The 17,905-nt window shown below is 44.8% G+C and overlaps 2 protein-coding genes and 1 long non-coding RNA gene across 3 annotated transcripts; 2 read left to right on the forward strand and 1 right to left on the reverse strand.

Annotated features, from left to right (window-relative positions):
- The first annotated feature begins 617 nt into the window (after positions 1-617).
- Positions 618-5,925, forward strand: LOC4336318 (protein NUCLEAR FUSION DEFECTIVE 4). Its single transcript, XM_015780524.3, has 3 exons — positions 618-1,193; positions 3,775-4,685; positions 5,062-5,925. The coding sequence occupies exons 1-3, from the start codon at positions 840-842 to the stop codon at positions 5,543-5,545; spliced, it is 1,749 nt and encodes a 582-aa protein (XP_015636010.1). The 5' UTR covers positions 618-839; the 3' UTR covers positions 5,546-5,925.
- Positions 5,926-9,356: 3,431 nt separating this feature from the next.
- Positions 9,357-13,510, forward strand: LOC4336319 (calcium uptake protein, mitochondrial). The gene is made up of 9 exons (XM_015780702.3): positions 9,357-9,860; positions 10,394-10,461; positions 10,550-10,773; positions 11,021-11,104; positions 11,685-11,898; positions 12,344-12,520; positions 12,618-12,737; positions 12,957-13,222; positions 13,306-13,510. Exons 1-8 carry the CDS (start codon positions 9,548-9,550, stop codon positions 13,173-13,175), a joined length of 1,419 nt encoding a protein of 472 aa, XP_015636188.1. The 5' UTR covers positions 9,357-9,547; the 3' UTR covers positions 13,176-13,222; positions 13,306-13,510.
- A 35-nt stretch (positions 13,511-13,545) lies between these two features.
- LOC107280782 (uncharacterized) lies at positions 13,546-17,422 on the reverse strand. The gene is made up of 2 exons (XR_003241838.2): positions 17,250-17,422; positions 13,546-14,099 (listed from the first exon to the last, which is right to left on the reverse strand). It is a non-coding gene; the product is annotated as an uncharacterized lncRNA (long non-coding RNA).
- Between the last annotated feature and the right edge of the window lie 483 nt (positions 17,423-17,905).

Here is a 17,905-nt window from a genome sequence, read left to right on the forward strand (position 1 = left end):
GTCGTCCGTATTTAAGTCAGCTTTTAAGTTCGTTCGTTTTTAAAAATACAAAAGTAGTCGTATAAAAATTCCTTTTAAAAATTTCGCATGCTAACTTAGAATGAGAAGACGGATTCCTAATTTATTTAGAATTCTCACCAGGTCATAAGAAAGCAAAGTACAGGATGTAACCATCATCCTAATAAGGATTCTGAATTAGATATCAATACTATCAAAATAAAAATCCCATATATTTTTTAGGAAAAAAAATCTAACAATAAAACGATTTAAATAGCTTTTACCCGTTACGCACGGTCATCTTTTCTATTTTTATTAAAAAAATATATTTAATTAAATGTGTGCTAATAAATCATGTCGTTTATGCGTACGTAAGAGATTAGTTCCCATCACATTTAGCCGAACACAGCACGAAATTCTATTTCGATGGGTGTAAAGATGACAGGAACATAGCCATGCGCATCTCTTTCAGGAGCAAGTAGAAAGAAGAACAAAACGGGATTCCTCGACTGAACTCATCCACGATCCATCCAAATTCTCCTCCTCAAAAAGAGAACAAATTTTTGAGTGGCGCCGGCTAGTCTGCCAATATAGAGGCCACAGGCCACAGCAACCGAAGCAGCCATCATTTCTGCTCCCCAAGTGAGCTCTCCCTCTCCTACCAAAAAGAAAAAGAAAAAAAAATCCTAAAGGCAGTGAACCACCGGCCACGTCGGCAGCAGCTTCCCCCCATTCTCCTCGTCGCGCCACCGCCGCCGACGGGGAGGCGCCGCACGATATATACGGTGGCGCAAGCGGCGGTGAGCTAGCTAGGCGGGCGGAGGAGAGGGGGGCGTGGAGGGATGGCCGGAGGAGGGGGAGGGGGAGGGGGAGGGGTGGGGAAGGTGAAGGCGGGGAGCCGGCCGCCGTGGGTGGGGCTGGCGGCGGCGGTGTGGGTGCAGGTGGCGGCGGGGAGCGCGTACGTGTTCCCGCTCTACTCGCACGCCATCAAGGAGGCGCTGGGGTACAACCAGAAGGCGCTCACCATGCTCGGCGTCGCCAACGACGTCGGCGAGAACGTGGGGCTCGTCCCCGGGGTGCTCGCCAACCGCCTCCCGCCGTGGCTCATCCTCCTTATCGGCTCCGCCTGCGCCCTGCTCGGGTTCGGCACGCTCTGGCTCGCCGTCACCAAGACCCTCGTCATGCCGTACTGGGTGGTACGTAGCCTCCCGCCCTCGCCCTTTCAGTGATTGTGTGCTCGTCTTGGCTTTTGCTTGTTTGCGTGGGGATTTCTTGCTGTTTTTGCCTGATTTGAGCTCCTCATCGGGGAGGAGATTGAGGGATGATGATGAACAGTTTTTTATTGAGGGACCTAAAATTTTAGCACATACGAAGTAGCTCTCAAATTCCCAATTTTATCTTTTTTTAAAAAAAAAGCGATTATTGTCCTTTTGGAGCGTAATTTCTGGATATGGCTTGGTTGACTGAACGAATGTCGAAGGTGATGATCGACTAGCGGCATCTGTAGAATGTTGAAAGATGTGCGAGTTTTTTAACTGTATGATTGACAACAACGCCGGTAGATATTTTCCTAGAATAAGCGTGAAACCAAATGTGGCATATGTAGTTCTTTACTTCCTGCCATTCGGTAGAACATGTCAGACTTTGGTCCATTCTTTAGGTGAATAATTGTTGACTATTTAAACAATCATGCTTGCAAATGGGGCACAATTGGTTCCGGTACTGAGAGCCACAGCAAACCTAGAACTTTAATTTCGCAAATCTGCCAACTCGAGCTGGTGACCTGGTGTATTCGCATCCCTACAACTTCTTATATAGTTTTAAGTGTTGGTGACAGATTTTGGCAAGTTAATGCCCTAAAGTTATTTTCAAGAAGCAGTAAGGCTGACTTTAATCAGTTCAAAATTCTGGTTTTAGTAAATTGCATAAAAATATCACATGTAAAGACATTTACTGTTCAGTTTTACATGAGTTTTCTGTTGCAGCAGCAACAGAAAACTATATTATCTGTGTGTGCCACATATATAAAGATTATGCCATAAATGAGGAGGTCAAAATATAAGTAGTAAGGCATGCTTAGTAGTGCTATCTAGGTTGTCTCTTATGATTGCCATGTTATATATATTAAAAAAAAAGTAGGTGGCAGAGAAAGGGGGTGAAGTGAGAGAACGTGTCATCTCTTATACAAGAGACGATATGAGAGAGGACACCGACACACAAGACTGAGAGTTCTGAGGTGAGTATGCGATTAAAAGAAGGGGAATTATAATGGCATTTATGATAGAGACAAACTGTTAGAGATCATATAGGTTGTACGTGAGGTTATTCTTGAATCTTGATGAGTCAGATTTGTAGGAGATTACATTAGGGGTCTCTTTATTTTACATGGTCTAAGTTCGTATTACTTGATTGAAGCATTGGCTGACACCCAAATACCCAATACAACATGATTGAGATTCCTGAATGTGATGGTTGCTCAACTTTTGGTGATTTTCAACTTTGAATAGCCATCTGACCTGCAACGCCTGGGGATGTCATTCATTGGTGTTTGTGACCACTGGAAGGTTATTGCTGAAGTTGGTATGAACACAATTTTTGTTGGGACTTTTTCCATTACAAAATACATTGACAATGTAAAAGCAAGCCAAAGAAAAACAGTGAAGTTCATGCATCCTTAGCTTTATACACTTACTGGTAAACATGTTCTGGTCTTGTGTTGTGTAGCTGTTTATTATTATTATATTTGCTTGTGTGTTGCTTTTTTGTGACCCTGAATGTCTAAACTCTAAAATGCCAGCCCATTCTGTATATATTAATGTTTTCACAATTTAGAGACATACATTAGACCTACTGTATTGCTTTTTTGCATTCGTATCGTATTGTTTTAGGGAAAAAATGTTTGTTGTTTTGAGCCAAGATTTAATCAATCCAACAAGATATTGGTATTACACTGTAACTTTTTAATCACTGTAAATAATTTTTTGCCAAAATGATATGGAATTCCTAGTCGACATTTGATACTTTTTTTAAGTTCAGAGCTCACTAGAATTTCCATAGAAACACCAGTCACTTTACAATCAGTGTCTTCATCTTCAAAATCTCAGCCGCTGAATGAACTTCTTGGACAAAATTAGTCCCTTTTTAGTTTCATGATCGTCCTGATATGTTCAACATACTCAATTCATGAATCAAGATACTCCATTAACCGCATAGTTTTTCCAACAAAGTAGAATTGTCTCACAAAGAAGCCACTATTAAGGCACTTATTTTCTTTGAATGTTGCAAGAATTTCCTGTAATTGTAAATGTTCTGAATCTCCAAAGATCCAAAAAAATCGATCATCATGTCTCTTTTCCCTTTTTATGTACTAGTAAATGTAAATCAGGCGAGCAGTACACGTGCATGCTATCCTTATGGAGAGATCTGATAAAGAAAATAAATTATGCACACGCTTAGAAGGCAATTGGTTGTTTACCATAAATATTTTATCTGTAATGTTGGCAAGTACGAAAATGCTGACTAGTGTTACGTGCATAGAACTTTTATATCTGTAATGTTGGCAAGTACGAAAATGCTGACTAATGTTGGCAAGTACGAAAATGCTGACTAGTGTTAAATGCTGACTAGCTTCCTAAATCATGGAACCGCATCTTGGTAAAATTCTGTCTCAAATGCCTGATGAGTTGTCCATATCTGATATTTCTTGCTCATGTTGTAGCTCATACTTTCAAGCGAGTCTTTTTATATTTAGCATATTTTGTTGGATGCCTCTTGCAGTTGTGCATAGCCTTATGTATTGGCACAAACAGCAGCGCATGGTTGGGCACCGCTGCACTTGTGACCAATATGAGGAACTTTCCTCTCAGCCGGGGAACTGTTGCTGGTCTGATCAAGGGCTATGTTGCTGTGAGTGCTGCTGTCTACACAGAAACATTTAATGGAATGCTTCAGAACTCTCCCACAAACCTTTTGCTGTTGCTTGCTTTGGGGATCCCCACCGCATGTGTTCTGGTGATGTATTTTGTTAGGCCTTGCACTCCATCACTGGATGAGGACAACGCAGCAGAGCACAGTCATTTCATGTTCACACAGATCTCTAGTGTGGTTCTCGGTGTATATCTTATGGTAGCTACAATTCTCGGTGATACTTTAAAACTAAGTGACGCTATTACCTACCTTTTGTTTGGTATAATGATACTTTTGCTCCTTTCTCCACTGGCAATACCAATAAAAATGACTATTTATCCAAACAAACCAAAAAGGGAAAAGACTAGCACCCTTGCACTGTCTTATTCGACTGATAGTTTGTCTGGTCCGGATCAAGAGAATTCAGAACCACTTCTTGGTGGCACTTCAACATTTGTCACTGGAGCCAACGATTCTGATGAGGCTACTGATGTGGATCTTCTTTTGGCCGAGGGTGAGGGAGCCGTGAATTTGAAAAAGAAAAGAGGGCCTAGAAGGGGGGACGATTTCACATTCCGAGAAGCATTGGTTAAGGCAGACTTTTGGCTACTATTTATTGTGTACTTTTGTGGAGTTGGAACTGGTGTCACTGTTCTGAACAACCTAGCTCAGGTTGGGATGGCTGTTGGTGCTGATGATACTACTATCTTGTTGTGCCTCTTCGGCTTCTGCAACTTTGTTGGCCGTATCCTTGGTGGGTCTGTCTCTGAATATTTCGTAAGGTCAGCTCCCTTTAACCACTTTGCAATTACTTTATTCATTCAATTTCTATCATTGCATAGCTGACATATATAGCAACTAACATAAGCCAAAGACATAACATTTTCTGTTCTTGCCTACTGTGATGTACTGATATTACTCCATATGACCATATGAGGCCAAAAGCCACTATCACCTCAGCACTTCCTGTGAAATCCTGGCAGACTACTCAGATGAGCTGGCCGCTGATATTTATCTCCTGCAGACTGGCAATCACTTTGCATATTCCTAGTCATCCACAATCCTATGATTTTTTCTTTACTCTTGTTGTTAAGCTACATGCTTGATAACTATTAGTTGCTGCTTCTGTAAAATGATTCGAGTAAAACCTGATTGCAGGTCAAGAATGCTTCCTCGCCCTTTCTGGATGATGTGCACACAAATAATCATGGTGATAACCTTCCTCCTTTTCGCAACTGGCCTTCATAGCTTGATTTATGTGTCAACAACATTTCTGGGCATATGTTACGGTGTCCAATTTGCTGTCATGATCCCGACAGTCTCAGAACTTTTTGGGTTGAAGGACTTTGGGTTGATGTACAACTTCATGTTGTTAGTGAATCCCCTAGGTGCATTCTTCTTCTCAGCTCTTCTCGCTGGTTATATCTATGACAAGGAAGCGGCGAAGCAGCAGCCAGGCGTGTTGGAACCTTCAACCTGCCTTGGGCCTGACTGTTTCAGGCTTACCTTCTACGTTTGTGCCATCGTTTGTTGCTGTGGAACCCTAGTGAGTGTGGTTTTCATAGCGAGGATAAAGCCAGTTTATCAGATGCTCTATGCAAGCGGATCGTTCAGACATCCTCGGAGTCAACAACTCCATTGATGGCACGCGCATGAACACAGACTATTTTGGAGAGAATTATCAGCTCGGTGTGTATAGTTGGCTTTCTTATCACTTCATATCCCAGTGCTGTATTGTCCTACTGTTGCTTGGTCCGTCCCCGTTGGATCGGAGAGTTATTTTGATTTCATCTGTACCTGTTCTGTAAAGCTTGTGATCAGTAGCAGACTAGCAGTTACCAGCATACAGCCGGCTGTCGAAGGGATGAAACTTGGGGGCGCGTATACATGGTGGGGCCGTTCTTGTGCTTGTACATCAAGTTTGAGAATGTTGTACAATATCTTCTTCATCCCACTGACGCTGTTAATACCATGAGTGCAATGAGCCTGGTTATGTGTCTTCTTTTTTTTTTCCCATGGAAACTGATTATGTGTATGTGTCTTGTTTTCTATGGTCTGAACATCTGAATTTCAGTAGATGTGTCCCAAGCCAACTCCCAACTTGCAATTACTCCTAAAAACGATACATCAAAAGTTCTTACAAATACCTATGAATGTAAACTAACACAACGTGATGAGCATAACATGGAGCGACACTTCCGTCCCTTAATATAAGGGATTTTAACATTTTGCTTGCACTGTTTGACCATTCATCTTATTCAAAAAAAAAATAATAGAATTATTATTTATTTTATTTATGGCTTACTTTATTACCTAAAGTACTTTAAGCACAACTTTTCGTTTTTTATATTTGCACAAATTTTTTGAATAAGACGAGTGGTCAAACAGTGTAAGCAAAATATCAAAATCCCTTATATTAGGGGACGGATGGAGCATATGATTTCTTCGATTTTCTGCCTGGAATATGGGTCTCTCCGAGTCTGTGTCTAAATTAGGAAAAAAGAGCACCTAAGTTATGATATTATCGTAAAGGCACATGTAGTAAGTGGTAAGGCCGCAAACTAGGCCATATCAAATAACCTGAACATGAGGGTACATGAAATCCAACTTCCTACTCCGTCAGTCAAAAAAAAAAAAAAGACAAAAAAGACAAGGGACTATCTACAGCAGAATTTTTTTGTGAAACCGATCTCCAGCAGAATTTTCATCCACTGAAATGCGCAAGTAACAGCCAAAGCACTCAAGTGGTGCCACCGTGATGAGCTGATTTGCAACTTGCAAGTTGGCGTACTTTGCTCCGTCCTCCTCGTGGATGACTTGATTGCCATGTTGATGACAGTGTTGGGAGGGAGACCAGATCCAACGCAATTTATCTTAAGCAGGAACCACCGTGCAGGCGTGCACTCCGTGCAGGGTTCAGGCTCGCTCGACTGGACGTTGCGATGGGCGTCCAGTTGGTTGGATCCGAGTGGCCACGGAACCAAATCGCACCTGAAATTGGCTGCATCTTCCAGAACCGTGGGCCGTTTTGCGGTGGTTGCAGCGCTCCGGTGGGCGCCCCGCGTCCCCCCTCCCGGGCAAAACCACCGGCGCCGCGGCGCCCGGCGACGTTGACGCTGTTACAGGTGGGCCCCGGGTGCCATGTTGTGAAGCGTTGGGACCTACCGACAGAGACGGGATCAGAATTCAATTTCTTCCGTAGGACGCGGGAACCGTCAACGCTGGCCGGTGGCACCTGGACCCTGAGGCCAGTTTCTCCCAATTCCCAAGATTTAATCTTGCACGCAAATCATTGGCCCCTCAGGGAGACTTGTGGAACGCAAAAAAGAAAAAAAAAACGGTGGTAACGGCCTACGGTCAATGCAATTGGGTCCCGCCCTACTCCCTCCGTTCTGGACAAGAGCTGATTTTTTACTACTGTATTGTACTAGGAGAAGTAGCATCTCCATCTTTTTTTTAAAAACGGAGTAAACATGAATTTATCGGAGAGAAGATGAATATGTAGTCAGGGCAAGTAAAATAAGAAAATCATTAACACATACATTAATTGATTTCTAATTATTACAAACTCAAAATTTGATTTATTTGATATTTTAAATCAACTTCTATATAGAAAGTTTTTGCATAAAGCATACCATATTGAAAAACGTGCTAACGTAATTCAATGAAAAATCTGCATCTTGAGAAGAAAAGACCACCACTGTGTTTTTTATGTAATCCCTCTGTCAAAAGGTAAAATTAAAGGAGAGGACAACAATCAAAATATTCCTCATTAATAGCAGTGAACTACTCCCTTTCTCACAATTTGATCATCATTTGAGGTTTCTGAGGTCTTCCCAAAATGATCATCTTATAATAAGTGCTCTTTGTTTATTTGTAAAGAGTAAATATGTATCATTAAATATGCTACATGTAACCAACCATGATTAATTTTTATTGGTGCCACTCCATGCAATATTTTAAACATGATGCAATCCACGGGGCATGAAGTGTCACAATAGTTTAACCGATGATGATTAATTTCATACGGATGAAGGAGGTTTTTATTGTCTTTAGTCTCTGCGCTCCTTACTTGTCCCTTCTATCCCAATATAATTCAAGCTAGGATAGGATGTAATATATGATAGTACGATGAATTTAGACATGCATTTATTCAGATTTGTTGTATTAGAATATATCACAACATATTCTTTATAGGTTAAGTTATTTTAAGACAGAGTGAGTAGGTAACTATTAAATTGGGATAGATAGAGTAGTACTATTGGTAGTAGGTAGGTAGGCGACATTAAAGAAATAAAAAAAATTTTGATTTGTAAATCAAGTGTAGATAAAAATGTAGAAGTTAATTTATTTTAAGATAAAATTTGAACATCAAAGAGTTGATTTATTTTTGAATAAAGGGTATATTCCACTCCATGCTAACACCGTGAGTAGCTGTATCTCCCAACATTATTGCTTGTCTATGTTGATCATTAACTATCCCAACTTATTGAGGGAACACATCGCCATCTATCTCTAAGAGCTAAACTCTAGCTACTACAGCTTATTTTAAAATTAGAATCTCCCCAAACATTTTAGCTTTTGGTTTAGATTCTAAGGGCCTGTTTAGATCCATTTGGAATGGCAAATGGCAAATGGTAAAAGTTTTGGTGGCAAAAGTACTAGTTAGTGTTTAGATGCATGTTAAAGTTTTGCCATTCTAGCACTAAAGTGAAAGAGAGAAAGAGATGGGGAGTGGTCCCAAAGCACTTTTTGGCACAATTTGCTACTATGGACTTTTTGGCACAATTTGCTACTATGGACTAGCAAATGCCAAATGTCAAATTGCCAACTTTTGCTACTAGTGTTTAGATCTAAAATGACAAAAAGTGCTACAAAATGACAAAACTTTTGCCATTTTGGAGGATCTAAACAGGGCCTAAGAAGCTGTACTTGTAGAAGCCATTAACTGGGAACCCAATTTTTTAAAATTCTCAGAAACCGCCTATAAACTAGGTTGGATATGTAACACATGCTAATACAAGGAATCTGGAAAGACTTCTTGTCTAGATTCGTTGTAATAGGATATGTCACATCCAACTAAAATCCCTTATATTTAGGGACGGATAGAGTATTTTTTAAAATTTTAAGCTCACAAACAATCCTTTCTGAATGTAAGCACCTTTCTGACGTATATATACCATATAAACTTTCCGTATAAACCAGACCGCTGACTAAAAAATTGCAACGACTCCAATCCGTGTGCAGACCATTGTATTGATGTATACTAGGAGAAGCTTTTTCAGAAAGTACAGTAGTACCAAGTGCAAAGCGAGATGCTTCTTCGTGTGCACAGCATAACAGCTTTTCCGCTGTGGACGTAGCAAAAAAAAAAAAAAGAAAGAAAAACCGCAAAGTCAAGTAAACTTCATCACCACAACAAAAACGAGGCCCACCCGCACCCACTCGCCCCCGACCCGCATTTTATTTTCTCCTCGTCTCCTCTCCTCTCCTCCTATCCTCCGCCGCACGCGCACGCACACGCACACCTACGCATCGCCGCCTCCTCCTCTTCCTCCCACTCCGCGGAAGCGCGTAACCACCACCTCGTTCGTTCTTATCTCCAAAGCCGAAGACCCACCGAGCCGATCCCGACGCTTCCCCCATGGCTCCTCCGCTCCTCCCCCGCGGCGCGGCCCTCCTCCTCCTCCTCCGCTCCGCCGCCCGACGGCCGGCGGCGGCGTCCTCCCGCGGCTTCCTGTCGAGCGCTGCGGCGGGAGGCCGCGAGGGGGCGCTGGCCGCCGCCGCGGTGGCGGTGGTGGGGTCCGGCCTGGGTCTGTGGCTGGTGCCCCCCTCGCTCGCGGACTCCGGCGAGGCGGTGGCCGACGCCCCGGCGGTACAGATCTCGGTAGGCTCCGGCTCCGGCGCGGTAGGCGCCGTGGAGGAGCGAGGCCGGAAGAGGAGGTTCCTCCTCGGAGGTGAGCTTCGCTTTTGCTTCTTATCCCCCCTCCGCGATTTGCTTCCCGCTTCACGATTGATCTCGCGATTGTTCTCATGGAGTGCGTCCGATCGGTTTGCGCGTCGCCGCCGCCGCCGCCGTTGTCCCGTGATGCTTGTTTCCTTTACTTCTCTACTAAGCTTTACGGACGCTTTGTCATGTTCTCTGATTTCTCTCCCGTAAACAGTTTGCGTCCGTAGCGTCGCTGCTACTTTTCCGATCGTCTTTTTAGCACTTTAATTGCTGGGATGAGCTGGTGGTGATCTGCGATCCGTACGACGATTTCTTTGCTGCGCTGATCTATCTGCAGATAAGCGATAAGTGACAAACATCCGAAGAGAAAATCCAAACTAGATGATGCGGCCGTTTGTAGTGTTAGGAAAGTCTTTGGCGCTTTCTGCTTCTGTCTGAGTGCGTTAATGCTTCTCACTACCATTATATTTGCGCGTTGAACTCAACTGCTCAGTGAAGTTGTAGAATGGTTTAATGATTTTAATTGCTTTTCTTCCACAGACTCGTTCCGCAGAAGGGTGTTCTTCAATTACGAGAAACGGATACGGCTGCTCAGCCCTCCTGAAAAGGTAATTAATTTGGTTCATTAAGTGTAAAACCCGCTTAATTTGTGTTGGTCGGCTTGTGGTATCCTAATTCAGGTGTTTCTGCGAGTAGATCTTTGAATATTTCGCGTCTGTGCGGAACCCGGAAGGGGAAGTATTCATGTTGCCTGCTGACTTGATGAGAGCAGTAGTTCCTGTTTTCCCTCCATCGGAGTCGAACATAGTTCGGGAGGGAAGATTAAGGGGGGAACGCAATCCTGGAGAGTTGCACTGTGCTCCATCGGAGTTCTTCATGCTGTTTGACACAAACGGTGATAGGCTCATCTCCTTTGCCGAGTAAGTGTATTTTATCCACACTAGGTGTAATACTTAAATCACTTGAGTGTTTTCAGAATGTTTCAATTAAAGGGTTTTAACTTTTTCCTAAATACTGCCGCTGGGATCTTTGCATGATTCCCTTTGAGACTTATAGATGAAGATCCCTTGGGTCAATATCATAAATATTTGCACCCTATTTTATCATTGGCTTAGGTTCAATTTCTAAGTAGGCTTGATGCTGATTATGCTTATGGTGGTTTTCTAGGTACATCTTTTTTGTGACATTGCTCAGCATCCCTGAGTCAAGTTTCAGTGCGGCCTTCAAAATGTTTGACGTTGACCACAGCGGGTGAGTTCTATTTCTACTATCGCACTTGTTCTAGCAACATGTCTTGCTGTCAGAATGATATGCATCTGCTCGGTACCTCATATTGCCCTGTTTCTAGTATTACTAGTCTTGGTCTAGTAATATGACCCTGCTGCTAGAATGATGATATGCATCTGCCATATAACTGTTCTTTAATTAATAAACCTGATATGTTTGCATGTTTAACAACATCACCACATCTGTTAGTTAATGGTAAAAACAATAGGTTACTGTATATACCATTTTTGGTGGTTTAGTTCAGCATTCCTTTTCTTTTCATGTGTACACCTTTTATTACTGAAGCTGCTAAAGGTATGTTTCCTTTTGTGCTCTTGGATTTGTGCATAAACAAGGACACGTTTAAATATTGCCTTTGTTTGTGCTATATTGTTGTTTACCTGTGACCATTCGCATGCAGTTAATTTCTCTTCTCGTCCAGAAAAGACCAGCTCTTTATGAGCATCTGACTTGTTAGTTGATGGTAAAAGAAGGGTATGAACAAATTTTGGCCAGCTTATTCTCTGTTATTTTGTTGTCCTTATCTGTTACTTGTCATTTTCAGGGAGATAGACAAAGAAGAGTTCAAGAAAGTAATGGCACTGATGCGATCCTATAACAGACAAGGAGCCAACCATAGAGATGGCTTACGTACTGGACTAAAAGTTGGTCAGCCTGTGGAAAATGGTGGAGTGGTTGAATACTTCTTTGGTAATGATGGGAACGAACCTCTACACTATGACAAGTTTACAAATTTTTTGAAAGGATTGCATGACGAGGTGATTCATTTCTTCTGTTCTTCAATTTCTGTAAGAATTTAGTCCAATGACTTGTCATGAATACCCATTCTAATAACTGTCTTACGACTCAATTAAACTGAGAGTCTGAGACCGTATTTGCATTGTGAAATGTATAACACACATCTCCATATGTTTTACATGTTTCTGAACTAAAAACACCTAACTTTATCATATATGACCAAAGGTTCCAACGTAGCATATTGTGTCTGCGTGCCCTCATCGTCTCTATACTTGCTGAAACTTTGTATCCTCATTCCTTTTGGTAGGAATATATCACTATATCAGTAAGCTAGCTAGTGGTACATACTACATACTGATGTTATTGATCAACGTACATAAAAGAACAAAAGAATCTGTACAATTATTTGTTAGTAGATGTTTCCTATGCGCAATTCTGAATCTCTCTTAATCCATTCACCTGCAGATCATTCGTCTGGAATTCAGTCACTATGACGTCAAGTCATCTAATACTATCCCAGCAAAGGATTTCGCATTATCCATGGTTGCTTCTGCTGACATGAATCACATCAACAAGCTACTTGATAGAGTTGATAATTTAGGCAATGATCCTGATCTCAAAGGAGTGCGCATCACCTTCGAGGTTTGACTTTTGCATGATCCCAAGCTGTACTTTTCTTTAAAATTCTTTTTCCTTGTTTGATCCTTAGTTCATTGCTGATATTCCTTGGGGTCTTTAGGAGTTTAAATCCTTTGCTGATTTGCGACGAAGATTGGAGCCACTGGCGATGGCTATCTTTACTTATGGGAAAGTAAATGGGCTGTTGACAAAGCAGGATCTCAAGCGTGCAGCGCACCATGTAAGTTTGGCTACTAAGTTCATCGTACTTAAATTCGATATCTCCAAGCAAAAGAATTGATTTTGAGGCTTTTCTTGATCAAATAAATGGTCTCCATGGTTTTTTTGTTATCTTAATGCTCACTTACTAAACTGATAACTCCTGCTGCTCAATACTTGATTACTATCACCATTGTGCATCCACTAAGCGATTCCATTCCCTTTTTGGTTTGTGATGTAGGTTTGTGGTGTTGACTTAACTGACAGAGTAGTTGACATCATTTTCCATGTGTTTGATACAAATCATGATGGGAACTTGAGCTCGGAGGAATTTGTGAGAGCATTACAAAGACGAGAAACTGATGTTCGTCAGCCAGCGACACCAGGCTCTATGGGGCTGTTGTCTTACTGGCTAAACTTCAACAAGTGTTCTTCGCTTACACAGATGCTGCTCAAGTAGATTGTTTTGATCCTTGCTAGATTCTTCTTGGTTGGATTTCCGTCACGGTAAGCACATCAAATTTACCTACCGTTAACTTCTTCCGTCTGAACATGCTATCCGTTTCTGACGCTGTTCCCATTGATTTCAGGAGATGCCGAAGCGATTTTGCTGTAAATATCGTGTGGGTTGTCAAAGGGTGCCCTGTCACATAGCAGCTGTAAATATTTTATAGCGCCTTTCTTGCAGGGGTAGATTAATCATTCTTGTAAATTAAGGCCTATGCAAAATGTAACTGATACTCTGATAAGACTTTTGAAAGGTTAAAACCAACTTTATCGCCGTGGTTCGTATTATGTGTTTATACTGTGATTTTTTTTGAACGATCAGCAGCACCAGACCGAGCGATGATTCGTTGAATAGAGTAGGAAAAAATTACAAAGGTGCTGTGTGCTATCTGTAGGTTTTAAACCTCAAACTAGGAACAGGACGGTCAACGGCAACAATGCGCATCACAAACTCTATGCGACTATGCAAGATATAGCTGTACGCAGGAGACGCGCCATAGTTCAGGGCAAAAGTTGGGGGAAGACAAGATCACAAGAGAGGCAGCAACATGTAAGGTTGGGCCTGCAGTTTGGCCATCATTTCCTGGCGCAGCGTATGCATGCTGCACAAATCGCTGTGGAGTATAAATTGGCTTTGCATTGCGCGGCCACTCTGCCCATGTCCAATGATAGAGCTGGCTCTCCATCTACTAGCTTGTACCACCTGACTGCCTGCCGCCTGCCTGCCGGATTGTTCTGCTATAAGGCCAACGGATGGAATGCTTGGCTGGTGACTGGGATCCAATTCTTGCCTCAGCGAGACTATGCAATCCTTGCCCAGCTAAGCCTCAGCCGGAGAACCACACAGGCCCGCAGTTACCCAACGATCGGCGCCTAGCTGCAATTCCATATAGTTGCAAGCAAAGGGGTCAGCAGTTTCAGAAGATGATAGTGCGAAGTATAACATAAGTAACGGTAGGGCTGTCAAAAAAACTCGAAGCTCGCAAGCTGCTTGAGCTTGATTCGTTATAGGCTTGATTCGAGCTCGGCTCGAATACTAGACAAGCCAAGCTCAAGCCTAGGCTAAGGCTCGCAAGCCTAGTAAGCTCGAGCTCGAATAGCTCGGCATGGCTTGATTAGCATAAGATACATTGCATGTAGGAAGATGTTCTTAATGGGTCAATGTATACTTATCATCGTGCTTGACCTGCTCAAGTCTCAAGACCTCATCAATGCTTCTTAATAAAGCAATTATCCGGTTGCTAGTAATAGTACTACTATTCCTATTAGATGTAGTAGCTAGCTTTTGTTAATTGCAATGTTTCAAATCCATGAATTCATGAGAAAAGCTGCAGAGGCTTCATTCAAGACAAGTAGCACTCATTAATTTTGACTACCGATAATTTGCATTAATATCTCTTATACAAGAGTAAATTCTTTGGAGTTTCACCAAGTCAAGCTGTCAAGCTCGAGTAGGCACGAAGCTCGCTTGAGCTCGAACTCGAGCTCACTCCCAAGCTCGATCAATATCCAGGCTCGGCTCGAGCTCGGCTCGAGTTCATGTCAAGCTCAAGCCTACATAGCCAAACTCGCTCGAGCTCGGCTCGTTGACAGCCCTAAGTAACGGCGCTCCGTCACTCCGTCCCAGGGGCGACGCGGGCGGCGAAAACGCCGCCGCCTCTCTCTTCCCCTCCTCTCTCCCACCTTGCAGCCGCCGGCAAAGCCAGGCGGCTGCAAAGACGGCTGCGGCGGGGCTCCTCTTCTCCCTCGCCCTGGTGCAACGGTTGGGGCACCGCGAGACCGGATGACGGGAGCACGGCGCCGGCGTCGACGCCCAGATCCAGCGCCGGCGAGCCGGGATTCGACCCTCCCTTGGCCGGATCTGGGCTGGGACGGCGACGACGACACGAGGGCAGCGCAACGGCGGCGGCAACTTCGGAGCGAGGGCCGCGCGGCCGGTCAGACGGTGGCGCGACTCCCCGACGGCGGCTGGAGGCGCGGGCTGCCGGGCCGGCGGCGACTGCGGCTGAAGGTGGCGCGGCTGCGGTGCGTCGGCTGCAGCTGAGGCTGCACGGCGTCGGCGTCGACGACACTGGAAGCGGTGGCGCCGGTGCCGGATGCGGTGCAGCGGCCGGGATGCTGGACACATTTGCCGGAGGCGTAGAGGCGGCTGGAGGCGTGACCGAAGACACTGGGCGGCCCGGGTGGCCGTTGGTGGGCGGTGAGGTGGCGGCGGAGTAGTGGCTTCGGTGAGGCCGCTATTGGGCTTGGCGGCGGGGTAGAGGACGCTGACGACAAGGTCATCTTCCTTGTGGTTGGCCACGCGTTCACTGTGTTTGGGGAGCTCCTCCCCTTCTTTGTGGGGAGCTTTTAGGCACGGTGGAGGTGTTGGCTGGCATACAGGGAAGACTCAGGTTGCTAAGGCGAGGTTGTTCCTGGTCCGGTCCCATAGGTCGGATTCGACGTAGAGGCCGACGAGCGACGTGGAGGCGGCCTGGGTCAGCGTGCTAGGGAGTGGCGGCAGGGTAGAAGGCGCTGGCGGCAGGGTTGTCTTCCATGCCGTCGGCCAGGCTAACCCTGTTTGGGGAGCTCCTCCCCTTCTCTGTGGGAAGCTTCTTGGCAGGCTAGAGGCGGTGGTCAGTCCATAAGGAAAACTCAGGTTGCTGAGGCAATGTTGTTCCCTACCCAGACTCCCTTAGGTCGGATTCGACAGGGAAGCCGGCGGGCGGCGCGGTGGAGGCGGCCTAGGTCAGCGCGCTGGCAAAGGTGATGGGTGTTGTGGAAGTCTTGTCGTTGGCAGGACTGGAAGCCGGCTGACGGAGGGGCGTCGATCGAGTGTGGCAGAAGCCATGTGTCGCCGATGTTTAGTTGCTGGTTTCGAATTGGGCGACGAACCATAGCGATAGGGATTCTGAGCGAAAGCTTAGCCCAATCTTTGGGCCAACAGTGACTACATTTTCAGGCGTGGTAACCCTCCTAAGGGAATTGTTGAGCAGTTGAGGTACCCCTCCTCCCTCCGCAAGGAGCTCTGGGTGAAAACCTTGTCCCTTTTTGGGACGGATGATGATGGCGTCTCGCGTTGCAACCCTCGCGAGGGCGTCGTTTTAGAGTCTTTGCGCCGAGGTGGTGTTGTTGGCCCGATGGCGATCGGTCTCGCATAGCGACGGCCGGTTCGGTGCTCGGCTTCCCTCTCTGTATCGTGTGTTTGGGCGGTTGGCACATGGTTCGAGGTGTGTGCTTTGGTGCACTTTCTTCCTCGACAGTAAACAACTCATAGGGCACAATTAAGCCTGCAGGTAAATATCACACAGTTGATGAATGCAAGGACGCACAGAAATCAACTCCGCACATGGAAATCGACCAAAAATGAGAACTGCAATAACTCGGATTCATCTGATCACATTTATCTACATATCAAAATCCTGTGGGGCTACTTCAGAGCACAAATTCAGGAATGACCACTGTAAATGTTCCTTCTCCTCACAGGACAACAGATTATGATGGCATATATATATATTCATCCTTATTATTGCCGGAGAAAACTACCAACTCAAGAGGAGGCACCTACTACTAAGCTAGTACTAGTAACTAGTAGTAATACATGCATCAAGAGGGGTAATTAAGGACATAAAAATGAAGACAAGGACCAACAGTGACCCCTCCTTCCCTGTGCTGTGCACACTGCACAGAGAAAAATTAAAGATCGATCCATCCATCTCTAATAGTCTCCACTAATTTTAATTTAATTCTTCTTCTTTGAGAACCAAGGGAGGAGGAAATCCAGGTGACAGATCAACGGGGAGAAAGAACAAATCAAGAAACCAGTGAAAAAAAGAACACTTGAAGCTGTTGCTGCATCCGTGTCCTCCTGCTTCTCCTTGCGACAGCAGTAGAGCTTCAACGGCGCCATGGTGAGGGGGTGTGATGCGGTGGCGTCCCCCACCACGCCTGCAACTGCCGTGCACCATTGCCACCACCACCGCAGTAGTGCGCGTTCAAGAAACCCTAACTTTGGAAGAAAAGGGAGAGTGGAAGGGGAGGAACTCACCGGGGAGAAGGTGGCCACCGGAGAAGACAGCTACCCACGGAGAGCGTGTGTTGTTGCCGCTGCGTCCGGGTTGCGCCGCGCCGCGCCGCGCCACGCCATCCCCGCCGCAGCAGCGCCCCCTCTCGTTGTGCCGCCGCTGCGTTGCACGCCCTCGAGAGGGTTTTTTCCTCGCCACCAGAGAAGCTGAATATTTCCCGGCCTATTACACGGGGAAAACACCCCGTGGGCCGGGATAAAATCTCGCATGGGCTTAACCGAACGCCTATTCTTGCGTGGGCCGGTATTCTTCCCACGCCGGGTTGATCCACGGGGATCGGGCCCTGATCCCGGCCGTTCCCGGCCCAACCGAACATGGCCTAAAGAAGAAAAAAATCATCACACTCCAAATTTGATCTCCTGAATGTTTAGATTCCTTCATCAAGTTCATCTTCGCCTATAAAAATGAAATGAAATCAGTATTGTTTAAAACATGCCCAAAAGCATCCCCTAACACTGAAGTAACTGTTCAGATTATGCTCATATGGTATTCACCGCTTTATGCTTCATTTGTATATGGAGTAATAGAAGAAACAATATTCAAGACATGTTAGCTATGTGACCTTGTTAAGGCGATACATATGATTGGAACAATAGATTTCTGATCTAAAATAGGTAAG

Source organism: Oryza sativa, chromosome 4 (assembly GCF_034140825.1).
Source record: "Oryza sativa Japonica Group chromosome 4, ASM3414082v1".
NCBI classification, from domain to species: domain Eukaryota; kingdom Viridiplantae; phylum Streptophyta; class Magnoliopsida; order Poales; family Poaceae; genus Oryza; species Oryza sativa.

Coding starts and splice junctions, on each gene's coding strand:
- LOC4336318 (XM_015780524.3), top strand. CDS start 840: ATGGCCGGAGGAGGGGGAGGGGGAGGGGGAGGGGTGGGGAAGGTGAAG. Junction 1,194..3,774: donor TCGTCATGCCGTACTGGGTG/GTACGTAGCCTC, acceptor TGCCTCTTGCAG/TTGTGCATAGCCTTATGTAT. Junction 4,686..5,061: donor GTCTCTGAATATTTCGTAAG/GTCAGCTCCCTT, acceptor ACCTGATTGCAG/GTCAAGAATGCTTCCTCGCC.
- LOC4336319 (XM_015780702.3), top strand. CDS start 9,548: ATGGCTCCTCCGCTCCTCCCCCGCGGCGCGGCCCTCCTCCTCCTCCTC. Junction 10,774..11,020: donor AGGCTCATCTCCTTTGCCGA/GTAAGTGTATTT, acceptor GTGGTTTTCTAG/GTACATCTTTTTTGTGACAT. Junction 12,521..12,617: donor GAGTGCGCATCACCTTCGAG/GTTTGACTTTTG, acceptor TGGGGTCTTTAG/GAGTTTAAATCCTTTGCTGA.